The 20507-nt window shown below is 41.4% G+C and overlaps 1 protein-coding gene across 1 annotated transcript; it reads left to right on the forward strand.

The window, feature by feature from the left end:
• The first annotated feature begins 2016 nt into the window (after positions 1-2016).
• Positions 2017-19903, forward strand: PER3 (period circadian regulator 3). Its single transcript, XM_059829899.1, has 20 exons — positions 2017-2131; positions 2719-2834; positions 3735-3936; positions 4972-5020; positions 6247-6389; positions 6775-6853; positions 7598-7704; positions 7950-8106; positions 9080-9185; positions 9636-9761; positions 10510-10636; positions 11736-11880; positions 12501-12628; positions 13058-13240; positions 13868-14119; positions 14661-15397; positions 16507-16684; positions 17313-17430; positions 18073-18223; positions 19754-19903. The coding sequence occupies exons 1-20, from the start codon at positions 2017-2019 to the stop codon at positions 19853-19855; spliced, it is 3321 nt and encodes a 1106-aa protein (XP_059685882.1). The 3' UTR covers positions 19856-19903.
• Positions 19904-20507: the final 604 nt, after the last annotated feature.

Here is a 20507-nt window from a genome sequence, read left to right on the forward strand (position 1 = left end):
TCTGTCCGGGGCGGGGCGCGGTGCACGTGGCCGAGGTGTGTGGGAGCGGGGCCGCCGCGTGCGGCCGCCGTTACGTAACAGCACGGCGCGGGGGGGGGGGGCGGGGCGGCCTGCGGCGGCCCGCTCGGCAGCCGGCGCGTCCCTCCCTGCCCGGAGCAGGTAGGGCCCGGGGTCGGGGGGGAGGGCTCGGAGGGGCGGGAAGGCGAAGCGGCGGCCGCCCGGCAGCAGCCGGGGTCTGCGGACTGAGGTCCGTGCTGGCGCCTGCTCGCGCGAGCTGGCGGCGCTGCCGGGCCGTGAGAAGCGGGGGCGCGTGTTGGAGAGGAGCGCCGGGGGACGAGAGCCCGCCCGGACGGCCGGTCGCCTCAGCAGCGGGGCGGGGGGCTTGCTCCTCCCGCCTTCCCTTGAGGCGGTGTCTGTTTCTCCCGCAGAGGACGCGCGAGGCCCGTCTCCCGCACCGGAGGTGGAGGCTCGGAAGGTGCCGAGGAGCCCGGCCGCGAATGCCCCTGCGCTGTAGCGTCCTGCGGGTCGGAGATGGACGTGGGCGGACCCCGAGGCGGCGGCCCGGCGCGCGGCGCGAGCTGCTCACCAGCGGCCGCGGAGGAGCGACGGGAGGCGGGCAGGCCGGCCGGCTCGGGGCGGCGGGACGCCGGCTTACGTTGCGCGGTGCGTGCGGGAGCCAGCTCCAGCGGGAGGCAGTCGGACGGGCCGGGCTCCGGCACAGCCGGTTTCTGCGGCTGCGAGTCAGCCGGGAGCTTCGCGAGGCAGAGCACGCGTAACAGGTAACTGCTGCCGGCGTGCGGAACCCATCGCCCGGGTGCGTGAACTGCCGTGCCGGACTTCAGCAGAGAGCTGAAGTCGGAGCCAAGGGCCTGGTGCAGCTGCGGCCCAGAGCTCTTCTCGGGGCTCGCTTACCTCAGGACACCGGGGAAGCTCGCCTGAACCACAGACCGTGATGTTTGTAACGGTCTGGCACGTGGGTTAGACTGCTGCTGCCCGGTTCCTCGCGCGCTGTTCGCCCCGTTCTTAGACTGGCCGATCCAGATACGTCACTGACCCTTTTGTGGCTTCTGTATATGCTTAATCTAAAGACTGCCTTTAGCAGTAGTAAAGCAGAAATTACTTCAATGGTATTTTCCCAAAACGTTCGGAAATTCAATGAGGTGATAATTTAATTTTTAATTAATTAAAATTTTTATTAAAAAAAAAAGTCGTTCAAGAGCTATAATTTATGCAATGTTGAACTGGCACGTAAAGTTAACATGCAATACTTGAACTTCTTTAGCGATTTATATAGTAAGAGTGTGATACTAATAAAATGCCAGATGGACGAAAGTTATTTAAAAGAACGGGGTTTGATACTTCATCTGTAGGATTAGAATCAATCTGTGTTTTGAGGATATTGACTGCTTATTTTTCACTTGGTGAAATAAGCAAAAGAAGAGGGAGATTTTGCTTGTTAATAACCTTGAAGCTGTTGAGGCCAACAACTCTGTTAAAACTGTAATGAAGACTCCTGAATCACACGAGGAATGAAACCTTCGCATCGGGTGTTTTTGAGGACCTTGCGTTTCCCTGAGGTGCTTATAATGAGATGCAGACTTAAAGGCCAGAAAGACTTACATACAAAAAGAATCGGCATCTATTCATGAGTTTAATACCAGTGAGATTTAGAAAGTCAACATTAGCTTATTTTTAGTTGCTAAGCATCTTAGCAAGCCGATTGGTTATGATACGACTTTGCCGTCCATGACATGTTGGAGTTGGAAAGGAGGAAGGTAGAGGAGAAAAGATTAAGTAGCAAAGAAGTGAGAAAGATACAACGGGAAGTACAGCGAATGAACTTCAGGACATTTCCGGATATTCTGTGACTCTCTGGTCAAGCCCATAAAATGTTAATTTAGCGAATAATTTTAATTAGTCGACAGAAAAGAAGCTCCTATGCCAGAAGTCTCCAGTAACGTTTAACCTCTGTTTTACAGTGAGCAGCTGAATTGGAGCCAGTCTTACAGAGATCTGATGATGATGATCCAAGAAATGAAAAGGTGTTTGCCTGAAGAGAAAAGGAGCTCCAGCAAGCCCAGTACCATCAGTGCTCTCAACTACGCCTTGCAGTGTGTCCAACAGATCCAAGGTATGTGTGGAAAAAATCTGGAAGCGTAGAAGCTATACAGCAGCTTGGTTTGAACAGACATGTCTGGCAACAAATAACATTAAAACAAATGAAAGCATTCCAGTTATCCTGCAAACAGTTGACTTTCTGAAGCACTGTGGGGTTTGGGTTTTTTTAAATAATCATCTTATCTTTTCTATTGTAATACCCACCTACTGCTTCTCTTTTCGTCAGGATCCTAGAGCTAATAGGTGCCTACTAATAACTTTCTGTGTATATTGAAAAAACAGCATTCCCGTCCGACTTTGAAGTTATTGGATAGTCTGTTTTCCAACAGAACTAAGTAGCTAAAACTGTTCTTGTGCTGTCATGTTCTGTCCTTTCTACTTCCTCATGCTCGTTTTCTGTAACATAAATAGGTCACTCCAATAGTATAATCAGTATTCCTTTTTCCTTTGTCACTACACAGACCTTCCTCATCTCACCTTGGACTTCACCAAAAAGATGACAAAAGTACAAGGGCTGTAAGAAATACTTTCAAAATAGTCTCCTTACTGACTTCCTTGTGTTTGTTTTGCCTTTCCTGTTTTTTTTTTTTTTTCAATTAGCAAACAACGACTTTTTCCAGGCTCTGAATGACCGAAGAGTGTTTCAGACAGATGCGATAACATACAGCATTGAAGAGTTGGTGGCAGTTGCATCTGAACACACTCCAAAAAACACTGTAAGGAATTCAGGCACACTTGAGTTCATCACTTGCAGTTTCACACTCTAGTTAGTCTCCTTACATCGTTTTGAGGAAATAGAATGTGTAAAATTGAAAAGCCTTTAAGTTTTAGCCAGACAGGCCTTTGTGTTTTTAAAGGTAGATCAAGACTACTTCTTATCTGTGCTGACTCAGGGTACCCACAGCAGTCAATGAAGAAATTACTGGTTTTCTTTTTTTTTTTTTTTTTTGCCAGAAGCAACAAATACCTCTTTGAAAATCTTATTTGAGAATTCATTTACAGCATAGTAATCTTTTGAGACAGACTTTAGCAGAATGTTTTCATAGCTGATCCAAGTCCATAGTTGTGAGGGACTTTGGTTTCTATTTGTACTCCTGGATTTTTTTTTTTTTTTTTCCTGATTTGCAGTATGTGTCATGCTTTCTGGCTCTGCTTCAGAGAGTGTTTCTTGTGATTCAGTACTGTTAGATGCCGTATCAGAAATACTGCAAATGCTTTCTGCTTGGAAAATTCTCAGAATATTTTTGTATGTGGAATTGTGGTTAGTTAATACTCTGAAACTTGGTGAGGGGTGTGTGGAGTGATAAGCAGTCATTCTGGACAATGGCAAGCATCACTGTAATCTGTTCCAGTTTTGATATTGTAGTCTTATTAGCATTTGTAAATCATGAGTAAGCTACTATAGCATTGGAGATTGTAGTAGCTCATGCACAACTTTAATTGGACGCGAACTTAAGAACACATTTTTGAACCTTTGTCTTAGGTTGTGGTGTGTGGTGGGTTTGGGTTGGTTTGTTTATTTTGGGCTTGGTTTTGTTTTGTTTTTTTATCCTTACAATATTGCTACCATGTGCTGGGGGAGGATTGCCTTTAACAATGTGTTTTTTTTTTTCCAGGACACGTTTGTGGCTGTGTTTTCCTTGCTTTCTGGACGCATAGTACATATTTCTGAGCAGGCAGCATCCATTCTAAACTGTAAGAAGAAAGTGTTGGACTCCTCCCGGTTTGTAGAGCTGCTTGTCCCTCAAGATGTGAGTGTGTTCTACACACACACTGATCAGTCCCACCTGCCGCTTTGGAACATGGAAAGTCAAACAGGTGGGACGTGGCAATGCTCTTGAATGCTTTATGTGTCTTTCGCTCTTTGCAGAATGAGGCTAGAATAGTTGTTCATAGGCCATACTTGTTCCCTTTCCACTTTGAAAACTTGAGTAGCTATGTGGCTAGTCCTAGCTAGTCTCCTAGAGGCTTAACTCTTGCTTGGGGTAAGTAAAAGGCAGATACTTCATTGTTTTGTGTACCATCTTACTCATTCCAAATACTGCTGCTTTTTTAAAAGAAACTAAAGGTCTAATTGTGAGTTTGAAGTTGTTTAATCTACGTCTGATGGTTGCTTAGGTGCTTTGTCTTTATGGTCTGCTTGCAGCCTGCTGTGAACACAGCTCACTGAACCCAAGTTTTAAGCTGCCTTGCCATTTAGTGCTGGATGTGCCTAAATGGTGACTTTTGAGTCCTATGTTATTTGCGAGCAATTCAAGTGTAGCTTGCATGCCACGGCCATATCTTGTGCCCACCTAGCCATGGGGCTGTTCTGGCATCAGAACTGGGAAGTCCAAAATCCTTGCTCCCAAAGTTGTGAGACATCAGAGGCTGCTAACGCTAGCGTGCCAGGGATTCCACAACTTGGAAGCCAGTCATGTGCCTACCCAGCAGAGCAGTGGCACCCCTATGGAGTTCTTATTTTCTTGCTGTGAACTGTTACTGAATTTTCCTCTCCCCATAACTCTTGGCTGTATATAGTTTTTGGTCCATGGCTCATAAAGCCAGGAATTTTCACCTTTCCTTTCCACAGTGATGCACTGGGGAAAGGAGTTTTTTAGGTCATATGTGTTTCCTCTGTATTTAGTTTCAGGTCAGCCATTTCTCCAAGAGTGAGTGGGCTGGAGAAGAGAGATAACATTTGAGGTGGGAGCAGACTGTTGAACAGCTAATTCAGTAGCTAATCAAGAGCAGGTTGTGAGACTTCGGTCTTGCTCAGAAAGTCTGGAGAATGCAGAATTTAAAATAGTTCTGATAGGTGTGACCTTTTTAAAGATATTAACTGGTACTTTCAATGTGTGTTCTTCTTATTAGCTTCTCTGTATGAATATGCCCAGGTGAAATCCTTCTTCTGCAGGATCAGGCAAGTACATTATTATAGTTTTATGTTTGAGAAGGCTGGGCAAAGGGTACAGTACTGAGCAGAAAGTGTTCTGTTGTTACAACTGAGCAGTGTGAGCTCGTGGAACTCCATTACAAAATTGGCTTATTGTGTTTAATATTGGCATCCACCAGGACATTTTGGATAGCTTTCCCATAGTGATGCTTAAACTTGCATGGGGATAGAAGGAGAACTGTTCATACATAAACATTTTACAATAGTTTTTCTTCAAATTTTCATATGACATCTCACCTTCCTTTATATAACAGATCCTTTTGATTATGTGGGCTTCATGAGTAAAAGTATTTTTTCACAAGCACACACTAGGCTTCAGTATGAAAATGGTTTTTGTGGGTTAAACTTCTGCTATATCCAATTTCCGTTTGGGTTTTTTTTTCTTTTTTTCCGAAAGGGGGAGCTGTTAGTATTAGTTTTCATGACACTAACTTCTCTCTAGAAACGTTTTACAAAACTAAATGTGGAATAAGAAAGTAATTTGTAGTGTAAGTTGATAACGTCCAAAAACTTATCTCAATTTTTTTTGTTAGAGCTGGGTAAGATACTGCAATTGCACCAGGTGAAAAAAGCACTTGCAATAGAAACAGGCAATTGCTAATGCAGTTGTTACAAAGCCCTCATTAAGATCTCACGTAGACTGTTGTGTGCTGCCACTGCTCACACATGTTCTAGGAAGACAAATTCTCCTAGGAGGAGGACAATCAAAGAACAACAACTATTTGTGAACTGAGGCTGGAGGAGTCTTACTTGTGTAGGTCAGAGAAACCAAACTTTGGAGAGACAGATTTTTATTTTTTTTTTTTTCCTAAAAATGGTACAGAATAAACAACAAACAGAAAAAGAGCTGTTTAACTTGAAGGAGAGCACAAGACAGAATGAGTGATTCTCGTGAATACATTTGGACTGAGAATTAGAAGGTGGTCTTTAACTGTTAGAGTAATGGCGTTTCTAGAACAGCCCCTGAATGCAAGTATTGGAGGCAAAACACCTATTTGGTTTTAAGGGGAGCGAGATCAGTATTGCTGAATGTGTTGGCCTTGGGTCGCAAGGGAGCGTGCATAGGACCTTGAGAGATTCTGATTATCTGGGTCTGAGTGCTCAGCATAACTTCTCTGTGCAGGGCTCTCAGTCCTGGCATAAAGTGTCTGAGTCTTGAAACCAGTCCGCTAATCCTTTTCACTTTTCCTCAGGGGTGGTAAAGATCAAGAACAAGAAACACGTTGTTACCCCTTCCGAATCACCCCGTACTTGGTACATGTGTGTTCTTCTGTCCATGTGGATGCAGAATCCTGCTGTTTAGCTTTGGCTGAGAAAATTCACTCTGGATATGAAGGCAAGTCAGGAGACTCCGGTGAAAAAAACCAAGCCAATAGGAAAATGCAATATATGGAAGTCTGCTTCCTTTGTTTAGAACTTGTGCTTGGGTAGTGTTACCCATGTAACTTCCAGTTTGTGTGTGTGTGCCTGCATGCGAATCCAGAGCATCTGTGCCTTCTTTGCAAGGCCCCAAAGCATTTGACCTCTTCTCACTATTTTTATTTTTGAGAGAAGTCTGTAGCACCTAAAAATTTGTAATGTTTCTATGAATTACTGGTCAGAAAGCAGTGAACAATTAAGAAGTTCGGGAGCCAATAACTCTCTATCATGAGCAGAAGTAACGGTTGGATTTTCTGTCTTAGTGCATATTTTGTTTCAAGAAATATCTCTTTTTCTATTAGCTCCTCGAATTCCTACGGATAAAAGAATCTTCACCACCACTCACACCCCTGGATGTGTTTTTCTTGAGATAGATGACAGGTGAGATTTGAATCATAAGACCTGTGAGGTGTGTATGGAGAGGTGGCAAAAAATCCTTTGGTGATGCAGCTGGAGACCCAAGTAAAGTAGTTGAACTGTGCAGTTGACAATAGTTAATTAAACAAAGTAGTTTTGTGTTAGTCCGCTCTTGGAAAAACATCTAGAACTCCACGGACGTAATCTCCTTTGTTGACTTAAAATGTGAGTTAAACAGAACTGCAGTCAGTTTTCGTTATCCAGGGCAATGGGGACCTGTGGTAACACAGACAGTGGAAAACCTACATAATGCAAAGTTCTGGAGATCACAGTGTGGAGATACAGCTGTACTGAGCTGGGTCAGATAACTTTGGCCAGACTAAAGCTGTCTCCTGCAAAGCCACAAGAGTGTTTTTACAACAAACTTTGCAGCATCCCTGTCAGATTTCTTAACGACATTTTGCCTGTGACCTGTTTTTCTTCAAGATCCCGTTTTCTTTCTTTTTTTTTTTTCCTTTGCATACAGACAGGCACAAAACTGCCTGCCAATGTGAAAATCTGTTAGATCTCCAGGCACAGAAATGTTTGTCATTGTTATTTACGTGTCTGCATTGCACTGGGGGATTATTAGATGGGCTGGAAAATGTTCTGTGGCCTTAGTTCATGCCATTTTAGATCATGCGTGGAGACTTCACCGACAAGCAAATGGTTAAGGATGTAAATACTCAAAACTATATTATAATCAGTGATAATGCGTTCGGGTTTCAGAGCAGTGCCTTTGTTGGGTTACTTACCTCAAGATTTAATTGGAACATCCATCCTGATGTATTTGCACCCAGAAGATCGTTCTTTGATGATTGCTGTTCACCGGAAAAGTAAGTACAGTTGCTGTAAGAGGAATTTCTACTGGTTTTAATATTCTTTCATTATCCTGTTGCTTGACATGTGACTGATCTGCAGTCTAGACAAAAATTAATGAACTAATGAATTAAAGCAACCAGTTTGAGATCAAAGCAAATTCAAACCCGAAGTTTTAAAGGACCCCGGTCATTAGTGTTTGTGCTTGCAGTACTGTGTCATAATGTAAACTAAACCTTGTTTCTTGATTGTTTTTTTTCAGTCCTGAAATTTGCTGGCCAACCCCCTTTTGAACATTTACCTATTAGATTTTGTACTCAAAATGGGGATTATGTCATATTGGATACCAGCTGGTCCAGTTTTGTGAATCCTTGGAGCAGAAAAGTAGTGTTCATCATTGGCCGACACAAAGTCCGGACGTAAGTCAGTTGTAGAATTGATCTACTGAAGTGCTTTTCCTTGAATACTCTGCAAAACAAAAGAGTCTCAGTACTGAACTAGAGATGTAATGTTGCTCCTGCAGTCTGTGACAACTATCTAGCATCTGTCTTGCAGCCCATTCCTTCAGAACAGCATTAGTCTTGTTTATTAACTGTGAAAGTAAGTAAATTACCTAAAAGGCAAAGCCAACTTTTTTTTAGCATATGTTTTTGCGCATGGTTGATGTCCAAATACTGTGACAATGGACATGTCTAAATGAAAAATATCAGTTTTAGACAAGCCGAGTAAAAGCTACAAAGCAACATAAAAAGTAGATCACTTTAACAAATAATTAGTCGACATTCATTCCTGATTGGCTCACCAAAAAAAACCCCATTAATTGACAGACATGTAGCTAAAATCACCTTCTGGCTTGTTTTCTTCTGGAACGTTCACTTGATACAGAATCTAAATATTTACCAAGGTAACCTCTTTTAAAAATGCAATTAGTATTGAATGTGTAAGCTACTCTTTCAGATGTTTTTCCTTAGTTTCCAAGAGATTTGGAAATATGACTGCCTTCCTCTTTCTTGGATTCTTTTCTAGGAAATGGCTTTTTGGGATGGCCTTTTGACTTTTCAAAGTGATCTTTTATTCATTATTTTATGGGGTGTGAATTTGTCTTCTGAGTGAAGGAGGCAGAGGGGTAGATGCTTGTCAGCCTTAACTTCTGTCGCTGTGGTTGTGTACCGACTTCCCTGGGGCTTCACATGAAGCACTGCTTTTGTAGCACTGCCCCACTATCCTAGCAGAGGTGCTAGTGGAACAGATGACATCCCTTTGTGTTGATTCAGCAAAGCGGTCAAAATAAAATAATGATAATAAAAAAAAGAATCTGTTCTAACTCTGTTTATATCTACCTTTTCTCCATAAAATTAAAATTAATAGTGAAATTTTGTTGGCTCTCTCCAGAAGCCCTCTGAATGAAGATGTCTTTGCTGCAAGAAGTAAAGAAATGAGCAGTGTTGAGAAAGAGATAAGAGAATTGCAAGGGCAAATTTACAAGCTGCTTTTGCAGGTAAAGAAGATGAAAGAATTTCAAAACACTGACTGGCCTTCTCAAAGAGAGGCTAAAGAAACTTGGGTCTGTTTAGCAGACTACTTTGGGGATGATTTTTTTTAAAAGGGCTGAAAGGAAAGTTCTGAATGGAGGCAGGCCTGTGTGATGGCATTAAAAATATGGCTGCAGGTAGCCTACCTGATTAGAAAAAAATACTTTGTTTGACATATTTGCAAAGTCTTTATGTTTAAAGATAAATCTGCATCCTGAAACAGCTTTAAGCATGGTAGAGAATTTCTCCCACACAAGTGGTAGAGCCCAGAGCAATACCGACTTTTCACTTAATTTTCTTTGTTTACTTGAAGTTCTGTGTTGCAAAGTATGTTGTTCCCTTCTTTTTGTTCTCTAAGGGGATGATTTTTTTTTTTTGGTTACTATTTTTTTTTTTTCCCCCCCCACCTCATACAGCCAGTTCACAGCAATGTTTCCAGTGGTTATGGAAGCCTTGGAAGCAATGGCTCTTACGAGCATTACATCAGTATAGCATCTTCAAGTGACTCCAATGGGAATTGTGCAGAGGAAATGCAGGAACCAGTAAGTCTATAAATGTGTCACTGCCTGCAGATACGGTTTTAAAAATGAACATTTTCACTGTGTGCATGTGCACCACTCATCATGAATTTTACTGAAGTGGGAAGATACAGCTATGTTCAAGCTAAATGTACTTAAATTGGTCAATTATAGAATACTGGCTTTTGGTTTTTGCTCTTAATTTTGCTGGCTAACCTGAGCAGATAACTACTACGGTGGTTCGCTAAAGTAAATTGAAGACTTGCTTAAGATCAGCCTTCTCAAAGAACCAGTGGACTCGGAGAAAAAAGTGGAAGAACCATGCAACCAGAAAGAGGATTGATGCATGTGGAGGGGTTTCTGTTTGCTTGGGATTTTCTGTTCTGTTTTAAAAAGGGCACTAGACATACAGTGTAGACTGCTATAGAAGAGAATGGAAACAGTGCTGTTCTAAAACAACCATTACAATTACCTAATTTCCTTGTGAGGCTCCTGGGTAAGTCATCAGCTTACTCCCACTCTCAAGGCTTGAATCGGTATTAAAACATTCAAATGCTGAGGCTGTTTGAGCTTTAGCATAGTTAATTTAATTAAATTAACCATGATAATTAGATTAATTAAATTTAAAAATACCAACAGATACCAGGCTTAGGCTGACAAGTCTACTCCCTTTCAGTTTGGAGACTACAAGAACCCAAGCCCATCTTAATGGTCTCCTACGGCCTCTTTTTTATTAATTTTATTCTGACTTCACATTTTCACGTATCTCAAGATGACATTGCAACAAGTTTGTGCAGATGTCAACCGAATAAAGAATTTGGGACAGCAGCTGTATATTGCGTCAAGGAGCAAGCCACAGTATGGAAATGAACAGGCTGTGAGCTCAGAAATGCTGGGAGGTAAGTTAATGTAATTATGATCTTTAAGGTAACATGAACACCTGTACATCTATAGCTGTGAGTTTGGCTAGCTGGTGTTATGCTGAAGAACTTAAGATAGCATTTTAGCATGGCTTAAATTTGGGAAGTGTTTTGATGTTGTTTTGGTGTTTTGTTTTGTGTTTTTCTTTAAACCCAAACCCAATCAAAACCCAAACAAACAAAAAAACCCCGAAACCTACCCAAAAAAACTCTCAGCAGATGCAATAACTTTTTAACTGCTCCCTGAGATATGGAGGAACATACCTGTCTCTTTCTAGGTTAATAGACTTATACTTTTATTTGTTTTAACATTTTCTAGTGAAAATGCAGACTTGCTTGTAGCAAGTATAAGTCTTCTATGGAAGCTTCCCATAGTTACTTTATATGGACTCTCAGAAACAATCCATAAGTTGGAAAACACTGCCCCACTTCCCACTGGAGTAATGGTTTATTTATTGAGTGCTTAATATTATGCTAGTGCACATTATTTGCAGTTAGTACCTAAAACAAGTATAGGGAGAAAACTGGATGCTTCCTCAAATATCGTAGGAATCTGTATTAAAACATTTTGCTCAGTTATACTCTCTACATAACTTATAATTAACTCCTAATCTTGTTGATAAGAGGACTGCACTGTGAATGTCGATACTACTCTGACCGGTGTATCTAGGCTAGAAAAAGCTGTAAATTACTGTTAAATAACAGGTTGGATTCTGTGATGTATAAATTGAGAGAGGAGTAATATTAATTGCAGCTTTGTTTACAATTTAAATACAATTGTTTTTTTTTCTATGCTGTTTTCTTTGTGTTTACTAGTTGTTCTGAGTGGATGTTTAAGGTGTTGTGTGGGCTTTTTTTGTCTTTAGACATTCTTTCCGCTTCTCCCTCCCCTGCCTTGAAACATGTGAATTGAGATGAAAATGCAGAATAACTTAGTAATGAGAGCTGTGCTGTCATAGGCATATCCCTGTATAATATATATGTATCCCAGTATGCGTGTGTATGTATGTGTATGTTTTGGTGGGGGTAGTGTTTAGATGCCTTTGAGAGGAGTCTTAGAGAATTTCTTCTTTTCTAGGGAAGAGGCACACTGCTTCCTGTTTTCGTCAGTCATTGAGAAGTGATAGCACAGAAGAACCAGGCAACACATTTTATGATGATTCAAAGACGACTCCACGTGTTCCTTCCTATCAGCAGATCAATTGTGTTGATAGTATCATCAGGTAATAAACTATGAAGCGATTTTAGTGACCTAAGTTTAAGATTAATTGGTGGAAGGTAGATATCCGAGCAGTTTGCATAGATCTAAACTGTCTGGGTTTTGAGTTGTGAGATAAATTTGGGATTGTTTGTAAAGTTTTCTGCCTCTCTGGGCAATCCATCCCAATGCTCAGGTAATCTGAATTACACAGTAATGAAGAATTTAGGGCCTAAGATTCTGTTTGCAGCTATTGATGTTTGTCTACTGCTATTTTCACCATTGGTACAACCCGAGTTTAAGACAATTTCGATGGGTGTAATATGTCAATGTCTTCTCAATATGTGCTTTGAGAACATCCATATAAAACAGAAAGCTGATATGATTTATAAAATGTTGGTATTTTTTAATCCAGTGGATAACGTTGTCTTTTGTTCCTTTTTTTTTTTTTAAGAGTAATTGATACGTTTTATTTAAAATACTCCTTGGAAAGCAGATATGTGTCAAGAGCTTCCTGCAGTGGATTTAAATACTACTTAACAACTTCTGGATCTCCAGTTTGGATTGTTCAAATGTTTGTCTCTCCAAATGGAGAAAAAAAAACACAAAGTAGGGAGAGCTTCCTGTGATATGCCTTTATTTCAGATATTTAGAGAGCTGCAGTATCCCAGCATTGAAAAGGAAATGTAAATCTTCTGCAAATACATCATCATCATCTTCAGAAGATGACAAGCAAGTCCAGCAAAGTCAGCGGGAAGTCGAGGCATTGGAAGGTAACACAAAGTATACTGACATTCATAATAGAACTGCAACAATTTTTTATATGCCGCTGTTGTATGTTCCAAGGTTTATGTCCATGTCTTAAATCGTTGTCACACTAACAGCACAAATATTTTGGTTATGTGGTAAATATTTGCTTACCGTGTCTAGATCTCACAATTAAGCATAAGCTACAACATTAAGTCTTTGAACATAGAATGCATCAAAAGAACTATTGCTGCTAAATGAACCTTCTGTTGCTCACTCATTTTATGCCATGTTTAGCATGTGCTGACGTTGCACTGGTGTATGAATGTTATATTTATTTGTATATAAGACTGTCTTATGTAATAGTCTGCATAGTTACTGGTTGTTTCTGAACCAGTCAGACGTGATGAATTGGGAGCATAGTGCTTGAAATGAAATTCCATTCCTTTCAGCAGTTAATTCCCAAACTCCAATGTCTGCTGATCGGGAAGAGACGCTGAAAGGCCAGACAAATGCAGGCATGGTGGGAGCTCCTCTGGCAGACCTGACCCTGTCCAACAAGGCTCCAAGTGTGGTGTCTGTCACCAGCCAGTGCAGTTACAGCAGCACTATAGTGCATGTCCCACACCCTGAATCAGGTACTGTTCACACTTGCAAAACAGTGATTTGACTCACTGATTTTTAAATTTATACAATGTTTCCAAACTGAAGTACACAGTGAAAAAGTTCTGTCCATTTGAGGTATGTTCTCACAAATGCGAACTCTGAAATATAATTAAGGTATTTCTAGGGACACTGTGAAGAAAACCTGAGCCTGGAAATTTTTTACAGTATTTTAATAAAACCTAGTTTTAACAGAGTGCACTATTGCCTTTCCCCTTTGACTTCATCACATATATCTCAAACACAACAATGCGCTTTTGGCCACTGGGGATTAAAATAAAAATGACTATTGGGCCAGTGTTACTTCATTTCAATGCAGAAAGAAGCATAAAAATAAGTATTTAACTGCTATTGTACTAAGAAAGTATGAAGAAAGAAGTGCCTCTGTAACGTCCAGACCATGCAAAGTAATTTGCTCAGTTGATGTTAGTGTAGCTATATTTGAGTGTAAAGGGTGTTTTCTCCCCCCACCCCTGCAACCTGTATCTGCTTGGTGTAGCTCAGACGAGATTGTTTTCTGTGTAACCCTCTGGGTGTTGTGGGAGTTCACACCAGAATGCCAGAGCAAAGAGTGAATGATTTATTTTCTTCCCGCTTCAAAGAGGTGACTACAATGGAGGATACTGCTGTTGGAAGTGAACAAATTGAGCTGCTTCCTGTGAATGCTCAGAGTCTCACTATGGTACCTGAGGACTTAAAGCCAGTTGGGCTAACAAAAGAGACGTTGTCAGCCCACACTCAAAAGGAGGAGCAGAACTACGTTGACAAGTTCCGCCAGAGGATCTTGCTCTCTCCGTTTAGGACTTACCTTCGGCAGGGGAGCAGAAGTAACAACAGACGTTCCTGTGGCCCAGGTAGGCAGCCACTTTGAGAAATAAAGACTTCTGAGATGACTTACAAAGACCAGCCTAGCAGCAGAGTTTGGTTCTCCTTTGTATGATTTAGCAAGTGTCTTACTATGGCTGCAAACAGAATACTTTCTTTGAACTGCCAAGGCTTGACAACATCATTGCCCACGCAGGTGGTCTACTCCATCTTGGATGTTGCTTAGACTTTTTACAACGCAGATAATTATTACAATGAACCCTACAAATCTCAAGTAGTTTATTGCCTCCCTTTGAAGGAATGTAAAAGATCTGACTGGATTAAGCCAAAATGATCGATAAGAAAATTGATGACGTGAAGGAAAATATGGTAGATATGTCAGCAAATCTATCACTGTAGTGTACGGAAGAATTATCCAGAGGGAAGTCAGCTCTCCAAATAAACCACACTCAATTATCTGGATGTTTTCCTCTCTTATCTTCATCCCCCCTGCGCCCCCCCCCCCCCCCCCCGCCCCGCCCCCCCAGGTCTGTCATTTCAGTGAATGTATCTATTTTTCTTCCTCCTTAGGAGATTCCCCTTCAAAGCAGATGAGCCCAGCCAGCCGTAAAAAAGGCAAACATGGAAAATTCAAGCGCCAGAAACCTCAGAGACAGTCCTCAGATAGCCACTCTTCTAGTAAAAATAGAAATAGTCTTCCATGTGAGAAGAGAACAATTCAGAAACAGTCATTCTCTCCCTCAGAAGTGTCCTATCTGAGCTCCTCCAGTATGAATGTCCTTCCTCCTATGGGATTGCCTGTCTATTCGGATCCACTGTCTAGTTTTCCAGCCTCTTCTGTAGGAGAGGAGCTTGCCCTTCACTCCTTAAAACCTGAGTCCATGTCACCATCACAACTATGCTGTGAAGCACAGTCATGCCCAGCACTTTATCCCCCAAACATAGGCATGTTTATGGCTGTATTTTTTCAGAGTTTCCCCATGTATGCTCAGATGCCTCCATATGTCTTTCTTCCTAGCCCTCAGTATGTTTATCCCCCCTCTTCATATCCCTGCACTACACTACCTCCAGCCCCCCCTCTTTCTGCCCCGTCACCAATAGTACTGCACTCTGTGAATCAGCCCTTTCGAGCCTCTTCTGCCACATCCATGGAGGACCAGCAAGAGGGCCAGCGTGACCAGGCCCTACTGCTGAGTAGCTCACGGAGCAGCTCCCCACTTCAGCTGAATTTGCTTCAAGAAGAGCTGCCAAAACCGATGGAGCTTTCCATTAGTACTGATGTTAAAGCACGTGCAGAAGCTCAATGTGTAAGTAACACGAATTTTTAACGTAGAGGAGAAACTGACTTTCACAGTGTTCAGTCACCAAAACCAGGATGATGATCTGTGTTTCAGGGTCACCAGATTTTGTTAGCTGCTTTTTCCAGTGGCGGTGCTATGTAGACCGCAGGGCACAAATAGCACAGGAGGCGGAGAAAGCTGTTTATACTTGCACCCGTGGGAACTTGTAACAGTACAGTGTTGGCACTTAGCAAATGACAGAAATGCGAGATCGTCTGGTCTAGGCTGCCACAAGCTGCTTTTGCTCAGCATTTTGACATCAGCCTTTTCAATTAAATTGTCAGCAGGAATTTTGGGTTTGGGGCTTTTATGCATGTGGAACTTGGTTAGTGTTGCGCAATTCGCACCCTTTTTCACCCAGTCCCGCAGTCTCTGTGGAGAACCAAAACAAAGGGAAGATACTCTTCTAATTACTCCCTCTGTCTCCCAGGGATGCAGCTAATGAACGAAGAACAGGGATCCATGTGGGTCGGTTTCCATACATGGGCATAGAAAAGGCCTCTCCAACTTCCGCGGTAAACTCAGAGGCAGGAATCTGAGCTCTGCAGGCAAGGAAAAAAATGTTGGCTCCTGAATCCAGATTGGGCTGGAAAGGCTGGATCAGCTGAAACTGCAGGGTAGGGTCCTGAAAGGGGAGTTGGTGTACCTGTAGCTGCTGAAGTGGTGAGCTTCACATAGTGAATCAGGGGAAGGCTCTCATTTTCCCTGTAGTGCACCATTGCTTGATGTGTGTGGCTGCTTCATGCCATCTAACAGGATGTGAAGGGAACTGACTCCTGCTCTCCTGTCAGCAGAAAATACTAACTTAATGCAATAGTACGATATCTTGACCCAGTGGGGAAGGATCTACAGTAGAAACCAGTAAACTAGAGCCCAGATGCTTGTTGATTTCACCCATGAAGAGTGTTATCCTGAGTTCTAGACAGCCATTCATTTTCAGAGCTAGAAATTCCAAACCTATTGAATTGATATGAGAACTTAGTCAACATGTGACAAATTCAGTAAATGCATGAACTTCCTTTTTCAAACTTCAGTGTAACTTCCATGAATGTGTTTGTTTTGACTTTTGTCTCCAGGACAATGATCCAGAAGACAGTGGTAACAGTGCTAGCCATTGTGCTTCTAGTGAATTTACTGACCGCTTGCTGTACAAGGACTCCCAGCTGGGTACAGGTTCAGCAGCATCAGGCAGTGGATCAGCTTTATCTGGTTCTTTAGGCTCTGGCTCCAAGGAGACTTCTGCTTGTGGCACAGGTAGGGAAGTTCAAGATTTGGATGTTGGTGCTAGATGGCTTGCTAACATGTTGGTAATTTGTAACAAGATACGGTAATGGGAATGGGAAATCCCAGTAAGAGGATCTGTAGTCTTTTCACCAACTTTCAGTGTTTGAAGCCAAGTTTGTTTCAGTCACTGTAGTTGGAAATGGGAATCTAAGCAGCTATTCCTTTAACCTGTCAGTCAGTCTTTCATTTTGCTCATTATCACTTTCCTCTGCATTAGATACTGCCTTACATCTTAGTTGAGTAAAGGTAAGTCTGCCTAGAGCAGGACCTTTTGAAACAGAAGCAGAGAGGATGAGCCAGTTAATTTTTAGAAGAGTAAATAGAGCTTTGGAGATCTTTAGTAACTTAATAGAATGTACTTTCTCTTTGAATTCTCAATAGATAGTAATCACTTGCTAGAGCAATCATCTGGGAGTACCTGTGTTTGTATTACAGAACTAGCTCACAAGAATACACTGGTGTTCTTTTACTTTCTGTACTGAATTACTAGGATTTCTCAGGCACCTGTATTCATTTTTGTCACGGTAATTCTCAGCAGGTAGTGGCAAAAGCAGCAAGTATTTTGCCAGTAATGATTCTTCTGAAGTTTCCAAAGAAGAGAAGAATCAGGAAGCAGAAGAAAAAGGGGCAGCTCATAAATCCAAACATGAGTCAGCCTGGGTGATGATGGATCACACACCTGAGCGAGTTCTAATGACTTACCAAATGCCTAACAGGTTGGAAAACATCAACAATTTCTGACATGTAGTTTGGAATTGTGCATAGAACCATAGAATTAAAAATGAGACCATGGGAACAGTGCACATACCAATGAAACTCCAAGAAGGTGTATTAATTTACTGTTTGTTCATTTTACGCTCTGGTTATTTCCTTTTGTCTATTTTTTCCCCCACCAGGTAAAATATGGTAACATGTAGCCTTTTTGTTCAAGTGTTAAGGGGACTGGTTATTGTCCTGTACTTTGAATGCATAAAGGGGTAAAAATACTTAGGTGTTATTTGCAAGTTGCTTGCAATTAGCTTATATATAATTTGTAAAGAGATTCCACATTTTAAAAAAAAAAAAAAACCAACCACCACCACACAAAACAATAAAACAAAACAAAAAAACCCCACACCAAACACCAAAAAAAACCCAACAAAAACAACAACAACAAAACCCCTGACAGTTAGACCAGTGTTGGAAGAAGCTTTACAAAGCAAATAAGGTATAACAAAGTATAGTTAGTTTTCAATTGTTGATACTGTCTAGACTTCAGCCATAGATACTGGTGAAGAGACTCTCCCAATGTGACTATAATCAGTGCCTGCCTTGCTTCATTTAGTACAGCTGTGTTCACAGGTGTCTGTTACCTGCAGAATTAAAGAGGAAGTTTTAAAGGAGGATCTGGAGAAGCTGATGGTCATGCGAAAGCAGCAGCCTTGGTTTACAGATGGGCAAAAGAAGGAGCTTGCGGAGGTGCATACGTGGATCAGGACCCAGACTGTCCCACTGCAAATCAGCACCCAAGTAAGGAGTTTTGAAAGGAATCAGCAGCTTATTCATGCCTTGGCTAGCCAGAGACAGTGCCATTTCTAACCAATGCAGTCTTACAGTGCTGGGGTCACTGATGGTTATTACTTGTAAATGTAAGAAGGAAATGAGTACAAGTATGCTAGCCAGATGAGAAATGCCAAAATACAGGTCTTCCCGTTGCATTTTTTTGCAAGATGTGCAAGTTCTGTGTAGGAAGCCCCTGTAGCAAAGTTCTGTCAGTCACACTGTTGGATGAATGGGAATAGTGTCACACTCTCACATAAGAGTCCATATCTACTGATGTTTTTTTCTTTTCTGTTGGTGTTAGGTCTTCTGCTCTTTTTTTTATAAAGTTGATTGCTGCTGTGATTGCTGCATGTAACACTGGAATGTTAGTGAAGGTTAGAGCAAGTGTGTTCAGCAAGCTGAAAAATGTTCATAATCACAGAGGAAGTTCAGGCATACAGTAAGAAACACAAAAATAGCTTGCTTTTTGTAGGTGGATTCATTCTTTAAGAATTTTGGTATCTTATGCCTGATTATTTTATCTGGTATAACTCTTGGGAACTCTGATAAGCTACTTATGATTTATATTAGTATGTGTTAGAGAATGTCCTAATAAGTTTAAAGTGCTCCCAGGTGCTATGGAGAAGAAAAGAGCAAGGCAGAACTAGTCCCACAAAGATCAAGAGCTCCAATGATGAGTTATACAGAAAATTTCAAGGCAGAGTGGGCTGCATTCATGTATTCATGCAGCAGAAAAATCTAATGTCTGTTATAGCACTGCATGCTCTATGTGCTAGTATTTTCAAATGTGGCATTGTGAACTGTGGTATTTATTGTTAGAGCAGAAAAATTGAGAAATCTATGTCCTTGGTTCTAGAACAAGACCAGAAGATTAGTCTTTGTTTTCCTAATAGCTTGTTGATAAAAATCTTGTGTGTCCTACTGTGGTTAGGACCATGTGTTTGATTCAGGTAGCAAAATGATGTCCAGTGGTCTTGCAGAAAATTCTGTTGAATGTTTACATCTCAGATGTTGTGAGGTGTATTGGTATGCAAATACAAATATTTGATATCTAAGGTGCTAAAACTGTTCCTAAGCAGTAGGTCATGTTTCCAATATAGATGAAGAACAAGAAAAATCTGGTCTGTCAATACACTCAGGCATTTCAGCCTTTTTTTTGTTGGTCAGTATTGTTGCTGTTCAGTTTGCAGTCTAAATTCTTAATGAGCAGCTTGCTTATGAGGCCTTCAAATTCAAGGAAGTTAACGTGCCTTTTAATCTCAAAGCTAAAACTGTATGTTCCACTAACCAAAGAATTCATTTCTGAGACAAGGTAAGTTGGAGGTGCAAGTACCTGCCTCTGACAATAAGATACCTGTATAATACCTGCTTTTAAAGAGATTTCAGCTCATTGGTGGGAGGTTTCAAGAGATTGCAACATACCATGCTATCAGGTTTTGACTCTTTGAAATATAAAAAGGAGAATTTAAATTACTGTGTTCTTGTTCCTTTTTAAAGGGCTGTGTTACATGTGACATCAGGGAAGTGAGTTGTGAGGCTGCAATAGCTGATGACAATATGGAAAACAAGGGAAAATCACCTCCACTCCTGCAACACTGAAGGCATCAGCACTTGTGTTAGTAAAACTGCATGGTGTAATTCCCATTGTCTTTTTCCTCTGGCTTTGCTACATACTAGCAGTAAATCTGACTATCTCTTCCCAACATGAGCACACACATGTGAAACTAAATCTTCCTCCATTACCCCTCCACTGCTGGCATGACTTTGAAGACAATCTTTCACTGGGAGGCTGTTTCCTGTCCTGACCTCACAGACTTGACACAGAATGGGTTACGTTTCTAGCCTTTAATTGCTCAATGATGAGCAAAATACAAAAGTTTTTTGGTTTGGGGTTTGTTTTTTTTTATTTGAACTTGGAAAGTAAGAGTCTGAAAAGGTGCAGTGGTTAAGAACCTGCAGTGATGAATCTAACTGTTTACTCTGCAAGTAAGGTAGATGTGTTGAAACCAGCATTGAAACCAAGCTACAACATAGTGTGCTTCATTCTAGTTTGTTCAGTATCTAAAGGTGTAAACTGAAGATCCTAATACTCTGAGGCTCTAAAATCACTGTAGCTGGTTCGAGAATCCAATAAGCTTTTTAGTGAGCAGCTAAAAACTGGCCAAGTTACTCTGCATCAAAATGCCTTTCGCCAGCTTGTGCCCATCAAAAAAAATAAATTGAGGTGGAAAGAAGCAAAGCTATTCCCTAT

The sequence above is a fragment of the Gavia stellata genome, chromosome 27 (genome assembly GCF_030936135.1).
Source record: "Gavia stellata isolate bGavSte3 chromosome 27, bGavSte3.hap2, whole genome shotgun sequence".
Taxonomy (NCBI): domain Eukaryota; kingdom Metazoa; phylum Chordata; class Aves; order Gaviiformes; family Gaviidae; genus Gavia; species Gavia stellata.

What these genes read in the sequence shown, in the direction of transcription:
- PER3 (XM_059829899.1), top strand. Translation starts at nt 2,017, where the DNA reads ATGATGATGATCCAAGAAATGAAAAGGTGTTTGCCTGAAGAGAAAAGG. An exon ending in CAGAGGAAATGCAGGAACCA is followed by an intron (nt 9,762 to 10,509) that starts GTAAGTCTATAA and finishes ACGTATCTCAAG; the next exon opens with ATGACATTGCAACAAGTTTG. An exon ending in GGAAGTCGAGGCATTGGAAG is followed by an intron (nt 12,629 to 13,057) that starts GTAACACAAAGT and finishes TCCTTTCAGCAG; the next exon opens with TTAATTCCCAAACTCCAATG.